At 49.2% G+C, this 21095-nt stretch overlaps 1 protein-coding gene across 4 annotated transcripts in view; it reads left to right on the forward strand.

Moving 5' to 3' along the window:
- Positions 1-21095, forward strand: part of ApepP (Aminopeptidase P) — a 334482-nt gene that overhangs the window by 157358 nt on the left and 156029 nt on the right. For 3 of the 4 annotated variants that reach the window (XM_069309418.1, XM_069309421.1, XM_069309419.1), the window contains 2 exons: positions 1362-1488; positions 17170-17319. In XM_069309418.1, coding sequence (XP_069165519.1) covers positions 1362-1488; positions 17170-17319 — 277 coding nt within the window. The remainder of the gene's footprint in view (positions 1-1361; positions 1489-17169; positions 17320-21095) is intronic. The other variant, XM_069309420.1, reaches the window with a different exon arrangement.

Here is a 21095-nt window from a genome sequence, read left to right on the forward strand (position 1 = left end):
ACAGTACCTGCCTTCCTTGACACCACCTGCCTCCCCTGACACCACCTGCCTCCCCTGACACCACCTGCCTCCCCTGACACCACCTGCCTCCTTTGACAACACCTGCCTCCTTTGACAACACCTGACTCCACCTGCCTCCCCTGACAACACCTGACACTACCTGCCTCCCCTGACAACACCTGACACCACATGCCTCCACTGACAAGACCTGACACCACCTGCCTTCCCTGACAACACCTGACACCACCTGCCTCCCCTGACAACACCTGACACCACATGCCTCCACTGACAAGACCTGACACCACCTGCCTCCCCTGACAACACCTGACACCACCTGTCTCCCATGACACCACCTGCCTCCCCTGACACCAGCTGCCTCCCCTGACACCACCTGCCTCCCCTGACACCACCAGGTCTTTCCTGACAACCCCCAATGAGAATAACTTCCACCTGCCTCCTGACACTTTACTCCCAACTTCTGACACCACTTGCCTCCAGACTCCAACCCTCACCAATGATGCAACCTTCCTCCCCTGACACCATTTTATCGTCCTTCAACCATTTCTCATTGGAAACAATGGGTAAGCAAAATATAATTCTGTACAACTGTTTACACTTTGGTGAATCATAGTTGATGACAGTGGCTGTCATCAGCTATGACAGCTTGGTCTCGGTGATCGCTTAGACGAACAATACTCGCTTAATCGGACATTTGTATGTTCCACTGAACATTTAGTACCGAATTCAATTTGTTCGGATCTTCCGGGAATTCGCTAGAGCTGGGTTCGTTAGAGTGAGGATGCACTGCATTTGTGACTATTGACGATCGTCACTATAGGTATTATCTAAACAGGAGAATGGGTTGTTTGTTTGAGTCGGTCGGACCATGCTCTCACAAGTCAAGCCCCGCCCCAGGCTGAGCTTGGAGAGTAAAAGAACTTTCAGAACCCCCTCCATGTAAGGTCCAGGTAAGGTAGAGCTTCAATGGCTCCCAAATTCCCTCCAAACTCCTTTCCCTTCAAACCCCTTAGTTTCAAGTGAATCATTTGGTTTGAATAAATGGTTTGGCAAGTCATTTGGCTGTCCTGGTGTTAAATTTTATGTAAGCCTTGCAGTTAAAGTATTTGTACAGTATTGCATGACTACTTTCTAGATGTTTTCTCGGTGTGGATGATCATCATAATCCTCGGTTCTCCTGTGTGTCTGTGAGGGGGCTAAGTTCTGGCTCTGGTCCCCATTAGGCCAAAGAGTCCAGCTATGACTGATGTGAATTAGTAGAGGGAAGCCATATCAGTGAGATACTTTCAAGAAACCAACAAAGAATTACCAGAGGCATTTAATTACAATTTTTTTTTTTTAAGGAATGGAACTTTGCCACATTCGAGATGCAGCAGCCTTATGTCGGTATTTTTCTTGGCTTGAGAAGGAAGCTCCTAAGGGAACCCAGACTGAGATCTCTGGTGCTGACCAGTTACAGAAGTACAGAAGGTGAGTAATAGTCAGCTCTTATTAACTTCCCTGCCAATGGGAGTAAAGACAACCAATATCTGTGCAGCACTCTTTCAGTACAGTAAATTGTAGCCTTTCAAATCAAAACTTAATGGTTCCAAACCTATTACAAATTAATAAATACTTAAAATTTAAATACTCTATTTTCTAGGGGGAGCCCCTATGGCTGCCTGGAGATTATTAGGCTGATATGCTAATGTCTGACTTTGGCATCAGTCATGTGTATGGAGTTCTATGGGCCTACCGGGGATCATGAGCCAGAACCTGGCCCCCTCAGAGAGGCAAGGGGAGCAATGGCCTATAGAAACCCCCGTGTGGTTGGAAGCATTCTATGTCTGCCATCGACTAGGTCAGGCACCCAGAAAGGTAGGCATCCCAAAACAAACCGCTATTCTGGTGAAAATTGCTACCACAAGCCAAACAAGTGGATAAAACTCCCCCCAAAAAGTAACTAGCAAACGAGTATGACATCACACATCTCTGCGCTGCTGTCTGCGCAGCTCCCCTCTCCCTGGGAGGGGGAAGGGGGAGCCCCAGACCCCCGCACTGGATATCCACCATCAGTTCTAAGGCTGATGCTAGAGGTAGAGGTCGTGTGCTCTGGCTCCGGTGTTTTCCAGCACTGTGCTTGAAGTGTGGTGGCTATCTTCCAGGGGTGCGAGAGCCAGGAGTCATTCTACAGTACTCGGGCTGCATGTGCCTAGAGTTACCTTCCCTAGGTGCCCTGTAAGTACTGCCCTTGGAGCTTGAGGGTTACCTTCCACAAGTTCCTTGGGTCCTGCCTCTGCTGCGCTGTTTAACTGCTCAGTTTTTCGGTCGCCCTTTGGGTGCTTGGGTGTTTTGTCTCCCTTGTTTACTTTAGGGTAAGAGGCAGTTTGCACTGGTACGGGGCACAGGGTGCTGCACAGCTTGTTTTCGCTATTCATAGCGGCTGGCTCTGTTCTTTGGGGTACGTTGTCCTCTTGTGTGTGTGTGTGTTTTTTTTTTGTTTTTTTTTTCCTTGGGGGGGGGGGGGGGGGGTCTGCCTTGCTTGCCCCTTGGTGCCCGACTTCATACAGTGTTCTTCTGGTGGTGCCCCCCTGCTAGGTCCCCGTGAGTATACACGTCCCTGAGGTTCAGTTTTAAGAAAGTTGCCTGGTAGTTTTTGGGCGCCAGTTATCAGTACCCTGCCTGGGATTCTCTGAGCGTGAGTTCCATCTCAGGACCCTGGGAAACCCCACGGGGGCGCGCAGGTCTAATGGATGTGACCCGGAGTTTCCCCTCACTTCATGCGACCAGGGTTGCTCGGTCCGCTGGTCTCAGGGTGACCCTCACGGTTTTTGCCTCCGTCACGCTGCCTGTTGGGTCGGTGACACTTTCGACCCTGAGTCCTGCGAGTTCTGCTTGCTAGTGACTCAGTTTACCCAGTCTAATGATGATCTTCTATGGGTACAGGAGGTGCAGCCATTGCATGGGCGTTTTAGGTTGTTGCAACGCGCTTGGTTGGTTGCTCACCCGGATGCCCCAAGGCTGCCTCGTTTTGCTTATAGGGACCCGGTCTTGTGGTGGGGGTTGCTTCGACCTTGGTTCAGTCCGCACCCCCTCGTCTTTCCCCTGTTGTGGTTCGTTCTGGTCCATGCTTCCGGCCCCGAGATGTCTGAGAGTTTTGGAGTCGGGGCAGGGTTTAGATGGTCTTGAGACATGGGCAGTCTCGGGGGGATGCCTCTTCCGATGTGGCTACAGAGTCATTCGAGTCTGATCTCCCAGCGAAGCCTCCGGGTTTGACCAGTGAGCCCCCTTCCATCCATCTTACTCAGCTGTGCCGACTTTTTCTTTAGAGGCCAGGGTTCTGGGGGATGACTCGGCCCCGAGTCCTGCGGAGGAGGACCCTGAGGCTGGGGAGGGGCTCACTTGGGTGCCTTGTGCCCTGCTGGACCCCGCCTGGGTTTTTCTGCCCTCTGAGCTGGGCTTACATTACAAGGAGTGGGGGTCTCTTTTACCCCCCTCTGTGTATGAGTTGGATTTGGTGTCTGCCCCTCCCCGGGTTTGGTTCCATGTTTTCCCGGGTGCGTCGGTTCCATGTTTCTGGAGGTTCTCGGGTTCCCGCATCCATCCATCTGCGGTGCGGGCGGCCCCTTGTGGCTTAGCTCCTGGGTGACCCGGATTATGCCTCGGTGATGGATCCGTCGTCTTTCAGGTTTGGGACTTCGTTCCGTTTCTGGGTCCGTTACGAGGTTCCAGAGTCGTCCTGGCTGGCGGACTGACCCACTTTTGCCTTGGAGGCTTGGCATTCCTTCTGTCATTCCCGCATGCTTGAGTGACGCGAGGCGCCGACGGTGGTTCAGGTTTTCCTGGGGGGGCGACCATGAGTTCCTCAATGAGTGCTTGTTTGCCCCTCCCCTTCCCCGGGATGTAGGCATTGTGCAGCTCCATGTGTATGTTTCCTCCCTTTCGATTACGCAGGTTGCTGAGGACTTGCACGCCAGGGGCCTCTTGGCTTCGGCCTTGCGTGTCTTTTCCCTCCTGGAGCTGTCTTCGGACTGGCTTGAGGAGGATGTTGGGACGCTTGGGGCCATTCCTGGGTCCGGTGCCTTGGGCTCTGTGGCTCGCTCGTCAGCTGCCTTGTTGACACTCTTTGCGCCGATCTTGTGGGATGCGGTTTCCCTGTTTTATGCTTCCCGGCTCGCGTGTTGGCAGGCGGTGCTTGCCTCCTCGTTGGAATCGGCCTGGGCCCTGGCTCTTAGGATGTCTTTGCCTTTTTGTCCTCTGCTTTTTGAGGATTCTGCCATGGCGCAGTATATTCAGGCTGCTTCGGCTACTTGTTGCTCTATGTCTGACTTGTTGGTTCTCCGGGGGTCCCGGGGGAGGCCTTCCCGGAGGGGTCGTTCCAGGGCTCAGAGATTCTCTCGTCAGGTTGGCCACGGATGCCAGTTTCGGGTCCGGCGCCGCCCTCACACCTACCTTCATCTGGTCAGCGCGGTGTTCGCTCTGTGCGAGGTTCTGGGTCTCGTAAGGGGCACTGGACCTTTTGCAGTTCGCCCCATTGACAGGGCGATGGGGGGCGAGGCTTTGCGCAGTTCGCTCACGCCTGGTCTCTCAATTTGTAGGCCTTTCGGGTCATTTCCTTCGGCCTGCGGTGGCGTTGGGTCGCCCCTCCTCCTTTGGGGGGTTCGGGGCTGGTGGGTCTGGCAGGGCAGGCCTCTTCCCCTGCGCTTCGTCGAGTCGTCTTGGAGTGGGTTTGCTTGGGCGTGGTTGAAACGACAACGTCCCTCAGATGAGTCTCTTGTCTGTTTCCAGAGCCGAAACGGGACTGTGCGGACCTGAGGTTCATTCTGGACTTGTCCTGTCTGAACCTCTGGGTTCATTGCCCCTCCTTCCGGATGACTACGCTGTCCCAGGTTCGGCTCCTGTTGGAGCCGGGATCTTGGATGGTGTCCCTGGACCTCCGGGATGCTTATTGGCACATCCCGATTCATCTGGGGTTCAGGGACTGGCCTGATTTTGTTTTGGGGCGTCAAGGTTACCGCTTTCATTGTCTCCCATTCGGGTTGAATTTGGCACCTCGCGTGTTTACATGCCCTACGCAAGTCGTCGTGGCCCAGCTGCGTCATTTAGGTTTTCGGGTGTTGGCCTACCTCGACGACTGGCTGGTTTAGGCTCCCAGCTGGTCTTCTTGTCTGCTAGCCAGGGATTTGCTTATTTCCCAGCTCCCCGGGTTCGAGTTCTTCGTGAACTGGAGGAAGTCCCATCTGGTTTCCTCCCAGGTTCAGACCTGGCTTGGTCTTTTGTGGGACTCTCAAACCGCTTCCTTGTCTCTTCCTCTGGAGTCTCTCCTGCGACTGCGGACCCACTTGCACCTGTTTTTGGGGGGCTCCCGGGGTCACCCGGCGGTTGCTCGAGGGTTTGTGCGGGTGCCTGAAATCCGCGATGATGATCTACCTGCCGGGTTGGGTTTGACTTCGTCGGCTGTTCTGGGTCCTTCGGGGATGTCCCTTCTGCCTCTCAACAATCGCTGGGTTCGGGCCCCGGGGGGCCTTGCCTTGGCTGCTGCGTCACCCGCTTCCTCTTCGGATTTTTCGGGGATCAGTGCCTTGGCGTCTACCCGAGCCCATGCTCGATGTGTTCTCGGACATGTCGTCTCTCGGCTGGGGCTTTGTGGCCAGTGCTCACCAGGCCTGCCAAGCATGGTGGAGTCCGTCCTTCCTTCGAGCCCACAGCATGGTGCGGGAGTTCGCGGCGGTGTGGTTTGCTCTACGGAGGATTCAGGTCGGCCGCGGATCGACAATGGCACCATTTGGACTGCTCCCCTGTGGTTCATTGTCTGAACCGAGGGGGTTCGATGCAGTTCTTGGCTCTTTGGCGCTTGTCGCTTCAGGTGACTCATCTGCTGAGTTCTCGGGGTTTGGCTTTCCTGGCTGTTCACGTGCGAGAAGTGTCCAATATCTTGGCCAAAGGCTTGTCTCGTTTTGTTCCCCTCTCCATGGAATGAAGCCTGGCTGCTCGTTATATTGTGAACGTCCCTGGGCCTAGTCGGGCCTGTGTCGCTTTGGGTCGGCAGTTGCAGCCAGTTGTCTCGACTTCGAGTTGAGGAGTGAGCAGTGACCACCTCCTGGGTAAGTCCCTCTACTTTCCTCTGTCGGTATTTTGCTCTGGGGAGCTGTAAGGGCTTCCCCCAGAAAACCAGCGTTGAATGTAAGAAGTTCTATCCACTTGTTCAACTTTTGGTAGCAATTTTTACTAGAATAGGTTTTTTTTGGGGGGGATGCTTACCTTTCTGGGTGCCTGACCCGGTCAATTACCTAAGTGTGGTTACAGGATGAGAGCTACGCTCGTGGTGTCCCATCTTCCCAGCACTCTGTCATATAATGCTTGACATTAGCTTGACAAAGCAAAGGTCAATGGCAGACAGAATGCTTCCAACCACACGGGGGTTTCTATAGGCCATTACTCCCCTTGCCTCTTCTGAGGGGGGCCAGGTTCAGGCTCGTGGTTCCCAGTAGGTCCGTAGAACTCCATTCACATGACTGATGCCAAAATCTGACATTAGCATATCAGCCTAATAAGCTCCGGGGAGCCTCCGGGTCTCACCCAGAAAATTGCGCTTCATTACATTCAACACTGGTGTTTTTTCGGGGAACCCCTTCGGCTCCCCGGAGCTACTTCACTAAAGTGAACAAAAAAGAGGAATGCACCTGGGAGGCATATGCCACACGCAACTGAAATTGAAAACAAGACAACCAACCAACAGCACCAAAGGACTTAGCAGACAGGAAATCCGTACCCAAGCACAGGGAAGAAGGGAAACCAGGGCAACCCAAAGTGCAACACCCAGGACACAGAAGCCAAGGCATGCAACCATCGGCAGCGAGCCATAACTGGACACAACACAAGATGCGCACCCCCAGCCTAACCAACCAAGCATCAACAACCCAAGGACCCCTCTGGAAAGCAGACGTCTCATTCTTCGCACAAGAGGAGGAGACGGCTGCAAATGAACAAACCAATCACCAGAGCCCAAAAAGCAAATTACTAACTACAAAAGGTAATTACATCACAGTAGGATGCTGCGTCGGGGACGGCGCCACAGCAGGATGCTGTGTTGGGGACGGCGCTACAGTAGGATGCTGCGTCGGGGACAGCGCCACAGTAAGATGCTGCGTCGGGGACGGCGCCACAGTAGGATGCTGTGTCGGGGATGGCGCTACAGTAGGATGCTGCGTTGGGGGTGATGTCGGTGGCAACCCTACAGCAGTTGTTGTCCTCTGGCAAAGGAAAACAAACAAAAACAAGGGCCCGCAACTTATCGTTATTATAAATGGGCTGCCTGTAAGCATGGGAAGAACATGCTTACAGGCATGTTCCATCAAGATGGAAGAACATCTTACAGGCATATCAGGAAGAACAAATGGAATATGTAAGTACAATCACCCTAGAAAGTGCAGAATTCTCCTTAGTACAGGTAAATGCACCGAAAGCCGTGATTTTTTTCACCCAGAACATTGCAAGAACTCCTTAGATAGAAAAGAGTGCTTCAATATGGAATGTCTAACTTTACATATAAGGGGTACCAGGCGAATAAGACTGACAAACCGCTTCGAGGAAAGCAGCTACAACACTACTTGCCAGGATAATTTTTTAGCAAGAGGAGGAGAAGGAGAAGGAGAAGAATGGCTAAAATTGTCCAGATTCTACCACCAACTTGGAGAAATGCTGGAGAGGACGCAAACACAGTGGCCTTACCAGAGCCTCAGATATTAACACCAAGTAAAGCATCCAGCACTTCCACAAACATAACATCATTTTTATTTGCCAACCAACATTCAGGGTATTAAAACACGCAAATGTAACAAAGTAAAATTCATAGATGGCCTCTTACATGAGACAATTGCAGTGTTTGTGGTCCTAACGGAAACCCACACCAAGGACTATCATGATGGTGAAATATGGATCTCAGAGTACAATCTTTTCAGATGTGACAGGAAACACCGGCTACAGGGTGGGGTCAGCCTCTTCATCAAAGACACACTCATCTGTACTGAGCTGCTAAACACCACAAATGATATATATGGTGGAAGTGCTGATAATCAAAATAGAGATCTTAAATGTAGTTATTGTCCTTGTATATAAGTCACCAGAGGCAAGTCATCAGCAGTTTAAAGACCAACTAATGAAAATAGAACACTGCTTGGAAAACCTCACAAATCCAGCTTCGAACATCATCCTGCTTGGGGACTTCAACCTATGGCACCTGAAATGGAAGAACCTGGCTAATACAGTTATATCAGAAAGAATACCAGGAAGTAGCCTAAATGAACAGGCACATGCAAATGACCTGCTACGGATGTGCGACAGGTTTGCCTTAAATCAGCAAATAGTAGAACCAACTAGGAAGGAGAACACGCTGGACCTCATTTTCACTAATAATGATGAATTGATCAGGGACATAATGATTACAAATACCTGCTACTCAGATCACAACTTAATTGAAGTTCTGACAAGCATGGGGAATAGACCTGCAAAACCAGTCCCGATGCCCGGTGGAAGAGATTTCAACAAATTCAACTTCAATAATAAACAGATAAACTGGGAGCAAATAAACCAAGACTTCACAGAAATAAGCTAGGAAGAACAGCTAGAAAATGCAAACCTGAACCAGTGCCTGGAAAAAATAAGCTCAGTAGCACTAGAAATATGTTCAAACCGCATACCCCTAAGAAAAAAAGAGGAAGAGATGAAGATTGGAACGGGAACGTCGTTCCCTCTATAGGCGAAGAAAATGAATTGCGGAACAACTTGAGTCACATCCTATCTCAAGAATGGCGAAGGTGGTTAGGTAGAGAAATAGAAACAATTGAACTAAAGCTACAAGAATCATACAAAACCCAGGAGAGGCAAAGAGAGGAAAAGGCTATCAGTGCAATAGAGAGAAATCCGAAATATTTTTTCTCCTATGCAAAATCAAGATAAAAAACCACATCTAGTATTGGGCCCCTGCGAAAGGGAGATGGAACTTTCACCGATGACAACAAAGAAATGAGCGAGATACTGAGGAAACGGTACGACTCTTTTTTTTTCATCGAGTCACTAAACTCACTAAAGATTGATAACCCAAATGAATTTTTCATGGATATGATACCAACATCAAATCATATATCAGATGTCACCCTATCCCCACTGGATTTTGAGGAAGCCTTAAACAGTATGCCTATGCACTCTGCACCAGACCCTGATTCTTGGAACTTCATATTCATCGAGAACTGAAAAAAACACTATCGCAGGTCCTTCACATTCTTTGGAGACAAAGCCTAGACACTGGCGTTATCCCTGACATACTAAAAATAGCAGAAATAGCACCATTCCATAAAGGAGGAAATAAGGCAGAGGCAAAAAATTACAGACCGATAGCACGAATATCGCACATCATAAAAATTTCTGAGAGTGCTATGAAGCAAGATCACAAAATACATTGAATCACAGCATCTCCATAACCCCGGACAACATGGTTTCAGAACAGGGCGCTTTTGCCTGTCGCAATTGCTAGACCACTATGACATGGCATTAGATGCCATGGAAGACAGACAAAATGATGTAATTTTCACAGATTTCGCAAAAGCCTTTGACAAATGTGACCATGGTGTTATTGCACATAAAATGTGTTCAAAAGGAATTACCAGAAAAATAGGCAGATGGATCTACAATTTCCTGACTAACAGATCCCAATGTGTAATAGTCAACAAAATAAAATCTCGTCCATCAACCGTGAATAGCTCGATTCCCCAGGGTACTGTGCTTGCTCCAGTACTTTTTCTCATCCTCATATCGGATATAGACAAGGACACAATCTATAGTACTGTATCATACTTTGCAGATGATACTTGAATTTTCATGAGTAGATAACATAGAAGACACGGCAAACCTCTAATCAGATGTAAATCAGGTCTTTCTATAGGCTACAGAAAATAATATGGTGTTTAACGAAGAGAAGTTCCAGCTTATGTGTTACAGAAAAAATGAAAATATAAAAACGGAAACCATGTACAAAATGCTGTTAAATCATAACAGAACGAAAAGGCAATGTCAAAGATTTGGGTGTACTCATGTCGGAAGATCTTACCTTCAAAGAACACAGTAAAGTAGCCGTCACAACTGCAAGAAAAATGACAGGTTGGATAACAAGAACCTTTCACACTAAAGATGCTATACCGATGATGATACTTTTCAAGATGCTAGTGCTCTCCTAAGTGGAATACTGCTGCACAATGACAGCCCCTTTCAAAGCTGGAGAAATTGCTGACCTGGAGAGCGTGACCTTTACTGCCATAATCTACTCAGTAAAACATCTATACTACTGGGACTGACTAAAAAGCCTAAATCTGTATTCTCTAGAGCGCATTTGGGAGAGATACATAATAATCTATACATGGAAAATATTGGAGGGGCTGATCCCAAACCTGCACACAGAAATAACACCCTATGAGGCCAGAAGGCATGGCAGGATGTTGAGAATACTGCCGTTGAAAAGCAGAGGTGCAACAGGTACTCTGAGAGAAAGAACTCTATCAACATCAGAGGCCCGAGATTGTTCAACACATTTCCACTACATATAAGGGGCATAACTGGCTGACCCTTCGCAGTGTTCAAGAGAGAACTGGATAAGCACCTCCAAAGGATACTTGATCAACCAGGCTGTGACTCATATGTTAGGCTGCGAGCAGCTGCGTCCAACAGCCTGGTTGACCAGTTCAGCAACGAGGAGGCCTGGTCGACGACCGGGCCGTGGGGACGCTAAGCCCTGAAACAACTCCAAGGTAACCTCCTTGAAGAAGGGGTGGGATCCAGATTCGGGTTCATGGTCCCTGGTAGGCCAATAAATCTAAGCGATTGATAGGATTTAGCACACTGTCACAGATATTAGCTTCAGGCTATCAGGGCTCACCTGGAGTTTGGCATTTCATTTCATTCAATGCTGGTTTTCTGAGGGTAGCCCCGTCAGCTCTCTGGAACTGATATTAGCAATGTTAGTCTGGGGCTTCAAACATATGGAGTTGTCTGTCTACCAGGTACGACGAGCCAGAACCTGGTTCTTCAGAGAGGCAAAGGGAGCAATGTCCTATGAAAACTCCACTCTTTGAGAGTATATTTATGTCTGCCATTGACTGGGGTTAGGCACCCAAAAAGATAGGTGCCCAAAAACAGACCCCAACTGGTAGAAATTACAACCGGAGACCAAAACAAAGGCTAGAAACACCCCCAGGAAACAAGGAAACAAGCCAATAGTCATATGACATACCACTCGTCCCCACCCCCCCACCCCCCTTTCCCTGGGGGGGGGGGGGACGGGACATCTCCCCATCTTCTATGGGGAGAAGTCCCACATAGGGACATCTCCCCATGTGGGCCCTGGAAACCCCCATCAGGGCTCGCAGTTTACTATAGTTCATTCTTCCGAGTCCCTTCTCGCCTTAGGCGAGTTTGTGAGTTGTTTGTTGCCCTTGCCTCAGGGTGATAATCATCTGTTGTGCCTCTATCATGCTGCTTGTTGGGTCGGTGACACCTTCAACCCGGAGTCGTGTGAGACTTGTTCCCTACTCGTCATCCAATTTCCCACTCTTCTTTGGGAGATGTTAGGGGTTAAGAAGCTGTCATGTTGCATACTAGGTTTTTGTTGGTGCAATGTGTTAAGCCCCGTTTTGGCTTAAGGACCCGGACTTGGGGGCGTTGGTCGCTTCGACCTTGGTTCTGTCTGTGCCCTTAAGTCCTTTCCCACTGGGCATGGTTTGCCCTGCTCCAAAATGTCTGAAGGTTTCGGGGTCGGGGCAGGGTTTTGGTGGGAATGAAACTCAGGCAGAATGGAGGGCTTCCCCCATTCAATGTGGAGATGGAGTCCTTTGAGCGTACTCCTCCTCCCGCTGAGGCTTCTGGGTCTTACAAGCAGGCCCCCCCCCTTTCCCGCAGACAAGACACAGTGCCCCCCCCGGCCACCAGGGCGGTACTGCGTCTTTGTTTGTTTACGTGTGGTTGCTGGGCATGTGCTCTGCTGACTACCATGCCTTTGGCCCTCGATTTCCTGTCCATTTTATGGCCATTTTACCCATGGAGGTTTTGTCAGGGTTGTGTGTTTTGCCCTTCACTTTAATGTTCTTTTTCTGATCACCTGTTGACTTTTTAATTTCTATGGTGTGTTTTATGCCGGCGAATGTGGTGGTTAGGGTCCTCCCCCCTCCGGTTCGTTTCCGGGTTCCTTTGAGTTCTTCAGATTTGTTTTCCGGAGGTTTTCTTCCTTTCGAATTTCCCCCGTGGAGCTTTGAGAGGCCCTTGGTGGTTACTTCCTGCGAGACCCAGAATTTGCCCCTCTTATGGTCCGGCCTATTTTATGTTCAGGTCCTCGTCCCCAAACTGGGTGTGTGTTTTCTTAGGTTCCTGGCTTGCAGACTGCCCTGCCCTTTGCTCCTGGGGCTAGGCAGGGGTTTTCTGGTCGTACCGGGGCTCCAGCTTCTGCTGGTCGAGGTGCGTATATGTTTAGTGCCAGCTTCTGTGCCAGTGCCTACTCCAAAGTCATCTTCATCTGGGCGGCGCTCTGCACATAAGTCTGCTTCTCGGTAGAGGCGCTAGCCCTTTTGCGGGACGCCCCATTGATGGGGCGATGGGGGAAAAGCAAGCTCGTGTTTGTCCACACTTGAGGGATGAGATGGCCTCATCCCTCAAATGGGTTTCTTGCTTGTTCCCAGTGCCGAAATGTGACTGTGCAGATCTTCGGTTCATTCTGGACTTGTACCATCTCAACCACTGGATTCCTTGCCCCCTCTTTTCGGATGACCACTCTGTACCCAAATTGGGTGTCTGTTTTCTTAGGTTCCTGGGTTCCTGGCTTGCAGACTGCCCTTTCTTTGCTCCTGGGGCTTGGCAGGGGGGGTTTGTCTAGTTTCTTTTGGATCCAGAGTCTTGGCCAATATCTCTGGACCTCTGGTACGCATGTTGGCACGTCCCTATTCATCTGGGGGTTCAGGGACTGGTTAAGTTTTGTGGTGGGGCAGCTGGCTTACCGCTTTTGTTTGTTTGGGCTGAATCTGGCACCTTACATTTTCACGCATCTTACCCGGGTTGTAGTGGCCCGTCTTCGTCTCCTAGGTATTCAGGTTTTGGCCTACCTCGACGACTAGTTGGTAAGGGCTCCCAGCCAGTCCGCGTATCTGCTCACTAGGGCTCTGGTTCTTTTCCAGCTCGCCAGGTTTGGGTTCCTGGTGACCTGGAGGAAGTACCATTTGGTTCCATCCCAGGTTTGGACCTGGCTGGGTCTGGGATTATCTGGGGTTCCCAGACTGCATCCTTGTCTATCGCTCTTGGGGCACTGCTCCAGCTGCAGTCCCGGTTTTGGCTGTTTCTGGGGGTCACTTGTGGTTGCTCAAGCAGCTGTGAGGGAGTTTGAACTTCGCTGTGCTGGTCTACCCCTATAGGTCGGGTTTGGCTTCGGCGTCTGATCTGGTTCCTTCAAGACTGTCCCTTCCGCCACTCTCGCAATCGCTGGCTTCGTCCGCTGGAGACCTTGCGTCGGTTGCTGTGGCGCCGGCTTTCTCCTCCAGTTTATTGAAGTTCGGTACTGTGGCGCCTTCTGGAACTCTTGCTCTGTGTACACGGATGCCTTGTCTCTCGGCTGGGGCTTTGTGACCAGTGCTCACAATGCCGGTCAGTGGCGTTGGACTCCGTCGCTCCATTCTCACAAGTCAAGCCTGGCCTTGGGCCAGGCTTGGGATATAGAACTCCTAGAACTCCATCAAGCAGATTCCATCAAGCTCACAGCACAGTGCGGGAGTTTATGACAGGGTGACTTTCGCTGCGGCACATTCAGCTCGGTTCAAGGCTCTACGATCCGGCTCTATTCGGACTGCACCCCAGTGGTTCATTGTCTGAACCACCGAGGGGGGGGGTCTCTTTGGTATCTGGTTCTTTGGGGCTGGTCGCTTCGAGTGTGTCTACTGCGGGTTGAGACGTCTAAACCCCAAGAAGTGGGTTCTTGGGGTTTAGCTCTCCATGGGGTTCACATCAGGGGCCAGTCCAATGTTCTGGTGGACGGCCTGTTGTGGTTCATTTCCCTGTCCATGCAATGGATGGTCGATGCCGACTCCTTCAGTTGGCTTTGCTAGACATTCTGGCCCCCCGGAGGTGGACCTCTTCGTGTCAAGTGTGGTCGAGGCGTTTCCCGATAAATGTGGTGCCCTTCCCTGCCTGTGAAGCCATCATGGTAGATGCCTTTCAGCAGAATTGGTTGAGGTGAAGTTACCAATACTTTTTTTTTTCCCTGGTCTGGCTGCTGCTTTGGGTTATTTAAATGTGGCGCTGGAGTCCTATCAGGGGAGGGATCTTCTTCTGGACCCATGGTGGCCGGCCCAGCCTTGGTTTCAAGCACTGCTTGCTCTGTGTCCGAACCCGGGGCTTTTTCCGTGGCTCAGCCTCTTTCAGTAAATCGGGCCGGTTCTTTACCTGGCTGGTTCGATCTATTCTTCCATTCTTCGCGTCTGGTATTTAATCATTCGAGAGGTAGGTAAAATTACAGAGGCAATGAGTTGCAGAGCATATCGGTTCATCTCTGCAATGAGATGGTCTATGAATGCTTGATCGAAATATGCCATAAAATAATCAATTTCAGCCATATCATCGCTAGTTTAGGAGAATAAGGGTATCACACCATTATTGGTATTATCAAGTGCTGGAATTTGTGGGTACAAAATTGTCACACTCCTCCCACACAAGTTAACCCATGCTTTTTGTTCACCCGTGTTTTTGGTTTTGGCGCCAACACCACGGCCTACACCATCACGAGCACCAACACCACGGCCTACACCATCACGAGCACCAACACCACGGCCTACACCATCACGAGCGCCAACACCACGGCCTACACCATCACGAGCGCCAACACCACGGCCTACACCATCACGAGTGCCAACACCACGGCCTACACCATCACGAGCGCCAACACCACGGCCTACACCATCACGAGCGCCAACACCACGGCCTACACCATCACGAGCGCCAACACCACGGCCTACACCATCACGAGCGCCAACACCACGGCCTACACCATCACGAGCGCCAACACCACGGCCTACACCATCACGAGCACCAACACCACGGCCTACACCATCACGAGCACCAACACCACGGCCTACACCATCACGAGCACCAACACCACGGCCTACACCATCACGAGCACCAACACCACGGCCTACACCATCACGAGCACCAACACCACGGCCTACACCATCACGAGCACCAACACCACGGCCTACACCATCACGAGCACCAACACCACGGCCTACACCATCACGAGCACCAACACCACGGCCTACACCATCACGAGCACCAACACCACGGCCTACACCATCACGAGCACCAACACCACGGCCTACACCATCACGAGCACCAACACCACGGCCTACACCATCACGAGCACCAACAACACAGGTGCCAACACCACGGCCTACACCATCACGAGCACCAACAACACAGGTGCCAACACCACGGCCTACACCATCACGAGCACCAACACCACGGCCTACACCATCACGAGCACCAACAACACAGGTGCCAACACCACGGCCTACACCATCACGAGCACCAACACCACGGCCTACACCATCACGAGCACCAACAACACAGGTGCCAACACCACGGCCTACACCATCACGAGCACCAACAACACAGGTGCCAACACCACGGCCTACACCATCACGAGCACCAACAACACAGGTGCCAACACCACGGCCTACACCATCACGAGCACCAACAACACAGGTGCCAACACCACGGCCTACACCATCACGAGCACCAACAACACAGGTGCCAACACCACGGCCTACACCATCACGAGCACCAACAACACAGGTGCCAACACCACGGCCTACACCATCACGAGCACCAACAACACAGGTGCCAACACCACGGCCTACACCATCACGAGCACCAACAACACAGGTGCCAACACTACGGCTGTGTTGTCTTGTGATAGAGCTACAAATGTCAGGAGATGAGGCTGTTCTGCGTAGTATAGGCCTACCACAAACACCTGATGTCGAGGCCTCACTATCATCTTTGTCCTCAGGCCTCGTGACACACTGGCGCTTGCCTCACTGTGTTGCTGGGGGCTGCAGAAACCCTGCCTAGTAACACCATAGCTGCTTGCACTTGGTTCATCAACACTGCTTGTATCTGAGCCTGTGTCACTGAACCCAGAAAATGGCCCATCACCTATACTATTACTCAGTATAGACATGTCAAATGACACAGATGGTGATGGTAAATCCAGTGATGTTGACCTAGGGTGGCATGGGAGGCTGGGCGAGATGCGTGTACTGTACACACACTACAATGTTCACCTCAATGTCTGTATCACTTGTGTCAGATGCCTGTGTTAGGTCTTTTTCAGGACTATAGTCTTCAGTGTCACTAATATGTTCCTCATCAAACAGTATGTCCTGTATTTCTATATCTTAGTCATTTTTCAACACTGTGGCTGACCGTAGACCCAGAGCTCATTGATGATGTGTCGGACATGGTTTGCTACCTTGATATTGAGGCTCCCGACAGCCGAGGGGCATGCTGGGATTTTATTTCAAAATGGCGGACGCTCACTGGAGACCTTGGGCATCCATCTCGTACCCAAGTCACCGCGCCAGTTTTGAATCCTAGGATATACCTACGATTGCCATATGGAGCTATGCGCACCCTCCATCCAGTGCATTAAGGCGCTCTGTGCAGTGCAGTGGTTAAAGGTAACAGTCGTTAAATTAAGTCGTTAAATAATGTATGACATATATCAGGTGTGGGTTATGTATGCTGGGTTTGGTGGTGAGATGTGAGTTTCCTTCATAACTGCCGACGCATATCGTAAGGAATTTTTCCTAAGTTTGTGATAACAGACTGTGATAACTCGGCTTGTTTTCAGTATTTTTATTATTAGTAATACAATTACTGTAATAATGTTGTTTCTTTTCCCAAATTTTATTATTAGCAACAATTTTTGAGCCTAGTGAACTTACCCAGTATGCTCGGTCTCACATCCATAATACGACCGCATTAGACACAGGACAATTTTGCATATACATTTAAAAATACAAAAAAAGCTCGTCTTATACGACAACAAATACGGTAATACATATTAAGCATTTTTGTATTCTACTTCAGTGAGTTGGATGACTTCGTTGGATTGAGTTTCTCCACAATTTCATCAGTTGGTCCGAATGCTTCAGTGATTCACTACACTCCAACACCAGAAACTGACCGTCACATTACTACTGATGAGGTCTATCTGTGTGATTCTGGTGGTCAATATAAGTGAGTTTTTGTTTTTAATTTTAAGCTGTAAATAAAAAAAAAATAGAGTAAAATGTGAACTTGTCAGTACAGTAAATACAATGGTGTTCCAACATTTATTTCAGATATACAATACTACTTGTAATATTATTCAAATTTCTCGGTGACTTCCTCAAGGCGGTAGTTTTAATAGGAAGTTGGGAAGGCAGAAGAATATGCACTTAAAAATGGATGTTAAAACAAGCCAAATCTGATAATTTTAGCGCTAGTGAGTAAAGGTTGAGTACTATGGCTTGTGTCGCCCAAATAGGACATAGATTTACCTAGATGATCATTTGTTACCCATTCAATTTCAAACAATTCTTCATCCTTAACATTCAATCAGCAAAGATTTTCATCATGACATATGACTGGCTTTCTGGGAAAAGTCCTTTGTGGCTCCCTGAAGCTATCTCACCGAGATGGCTCCCACTTGCTACCTTGAGGTGCTTCCGGGGCTTAGTGTCCCCGCGGCCCGGTCGTCGACCAGACCTCCTGGTTGCTGGACTGATCAACCAGGCTGTTTGACGCGGCTGCTCGCAGCCTGACGTATGAGTCACAGCCTGGTTGATCAGGTATCCTTTGGAGGTGCTTATCCAGTTCTCTCTTGAACACTGTGAGGGGTCGGCCAGTTATGCCCCTTATGTGTAGTGGAAGCGTGTTGAACAGTCTCGGACCTCTGATGTTTATAGAGTTCTCTCTCAGAGTACCTGTTGCACATCTGCTTTTCAACGGGGGTATTCTGCACATCCTGCTATGTCTTCTGGTCTCATATGATGTTATTTCTGTGTGTAGGTTTGGGACCAGCCTCTCAATTATTTTCCATGTGTAAATTATTATGTATCTCTCCCGCCTGCGCTCAAGGGAGTACAGATTTAGGCTCTTTAGTCGGTCCCAGTAATTTAGATGTTTTACTGAGTGGATTCTAGCAGTAAAGGATCTCTGCACGCTCTCCAGGTCAGCAATTTCTCCAGCTTTGAAAGGGGCTGTCATTGTGCAGCAGTACTCCACTCTAGAGAGCACAAGCGTTTTGAAAAGTATCATCATCGGTATAGCATCTCTAGTGTGAAAAGTTCTTGTTATACAACCTGTCATTTTTCTTGCAGTTGTGACGGCTAATTTATTGTGTTCTTTAAAGGTAAGGTCTTCCGACATGAGTACACCCAGATCCTTTACATTGCCTTTTCGTTCTATGTTATGATTTGCCTGAGTTTTGTATGTGGTTCCTGTTTTTATATTTTCAATTTTTCCGTAGCGTATGAGCTCTAACTTATCCTCGTTAAACACCATATTATTTTCTAGCCCATAGAAAGACCTGATCTACATCTGATTGGAGGTTTGCCGTGTCCTCTATGTTGCCAACTCTCATGAAAATCCTAGTGTCATCTGCAAAGGATGATACAGTGCTATAGGTTGTGTTCTTGTCTATGTCCGATATGAGGATGAGAGAAAGTACTGGAGCAAGCACAGTACCCTGGGGGACTGAGCTCTTCACGGTTGATGGGCTGGATTTTATTTTGTTGACTATTACACATTGGGTTCTTTTAGTCAGGAAATTGTAGATCCATCTGCCTATTTTCCCGGTAATTCCTTTTGAACGCATTTTATGTGCAATAACACCATGGTCACATTTATCAAAAGGTCACTAATGATGCTAGGTCACATCAGCTATGGGATTCTGTTTGGCTTACTGGAAACCAGAGCCATGACCTGGCCCTGCTCTCATAGATGCAGAGGGAGCATATGACACTGCCATCCCACCAAGAAATCGTCCAAAAAGTCAGCAAACCAATACAGACCCATTGCTGGGTTAAAAAACAAAAGGCTCAATACTACAAAATAAACACCCCAAATAATGTAAACAATCAATCGGATCTCTCGAAACTAGTATGAGCTCTTTAGCGAACTTATCCAGTATGCTCGGTCTCACATCCTAGAACTGACCCCCGCCAGTAAGGATTGGGGGGCCTGGAGCTCCATGTCTTCCCCAGCCTGCAAGTCGGTTCAATCACTGATATGGACACTGGTTGTCCACTGTTGGGCTCCCAGGTTGTCAACCAGGCATGACGGTCCTGCTGCTTTTAAGTGTTGTGCCAGCCATCCATGGATTTTGTCCTGTGGGGGCCATTTGCTTGCTGTTTTATATTTTAGTTAGCATTATGAATGTGTTTTCTGTCTGATTTGTGTTGTTTCAACCTGGCTCATAAGGGACTTGGAGCTGCATGTGCTCAGAGCCAGCCTTCCCTCTACAGTCCCTAGTGCTGCTCCTGCATTAGGCCTCCTTTAGAGGCATGATCACCAGGGTGGAGGGCCTTAGGTATATTAACCCCTGGGCTACACAGCTATTAACCCTTCAACTACCCAACTGAACCAGGGTTGTTTCATCGATGGTGCACACTACAACCAGGGTTGTTTCATCGATGGTGCACACTACAACCAGGGTTGTTTCATCGATGGTGCACACTACAACCAGGGTTGTTTCATCGATGGTGCACACTACAACCAGGGTTGTTTCATCGATGGTGCACACTACAACCAGGGTTGTTTCATCGATGGTGCACACTACAACCAGGGTTGTTTTATTGATGTTGTACACTACAACCAGGGTTGTTTTATTGATGGTGTGCACTACAACCATTTTTTTTTAGTATAGTATAAGATTTAAAACTCCTACGGGTGCATGGGGCTCGCATCCTATTCTTCAAGGCTCCAGTAAACTGATGCCATCTTGAAAAAAAAAATCATCAGCATCCCTCCTGGCTATGAGAGACTCAGTACTGAGAGAGTGACCAAGGCTGGCATATGAAGCAGGAGCTCTCAGCAATGCTGTGCAGCTAGGTGCCACAGCACCATGTAATAATAATGAACAAAATAACAGATATTTTGCTTTGATAGTGCCATAGATTTCAAACTGAGGGCCCCCGAGGGCCATATTGGTCACATTTGTGTGGTCATGAGGGCCACACATGACAACTAATTGAAGTCATTTAATAAAAATTATTGCAGAATATAGTATCCTTTGTGCGGGGCCGAAGGTGTGCTTGTAAAGGGCCGCATGTGGCCCGCGGGCCAGGTGTTTGACATGCCTGTGACATAGATGTACATTGTTTTCATTACAGGATCAACATTCAGGTATCAGTGACACAATGCTAGTTATGATGTTCATAGCGTGAGGCAGGCAGCCACAGCACTCGGCAGTTGTTTATTGCATTATCCACTAGATTTAACGGCCCAGTTGGAAGCCACGTAGCTGCACTTCTTGGGTTTGTTGTGATCATGTACACCCCACTTATGTGGTCTCGACCCTCAAAAGTGTAGGTACCTGTTTCCGGACACATCATAGTATGGAGGATCTGCAACCGACCAACATGCAGAACACCCTACGGATAGCCCCAGATACACTGACAAGTTGGACAGTATAGACAACGGACGGAGGTCAAAGAGAGGTAGGGCTGGTCTTTGAAAAAGGCGCACATATACCAAGAAGAGGAAGTCGGTAACAGCAAAAGCACCAAGAGAAACAATAAATCAATAATAATAGTACAGTGCTTACACTTTGAAAAAGCCTAAGAAGAGATGCAAGGTAAAGTTATGGCCATTTAATTATAAGTATCTGTGGAATACTAGGTGTCAAGTATCCAGGAGTCTCCCTTTAGAGTTCCTTTATGGTTATCAAGTGACCATTATAGTCGTTAGTCTGTTTTGACTTGGGTTTTCCCTTGTAGACCGCGGGTACAGTCAAATCAAGGAAACATGTC

The sequence above is a fragment of the Procambarus clarkii genome, chromosome 65, assembly GCF_040958095.1.
Source record: "Procambarus clarkii isolate CNS0578487 chromosome 65, FALCON_Pclarkii_2.0, whole genome shotgun sequence".
Taxonomy (NCBI): domain Eukaryota; kingdom Metazoa; phylum Arthropoda; class Malacostraca; order Decapoda; family Cambaridae; genus Procambarus; species Procambarus clarkii.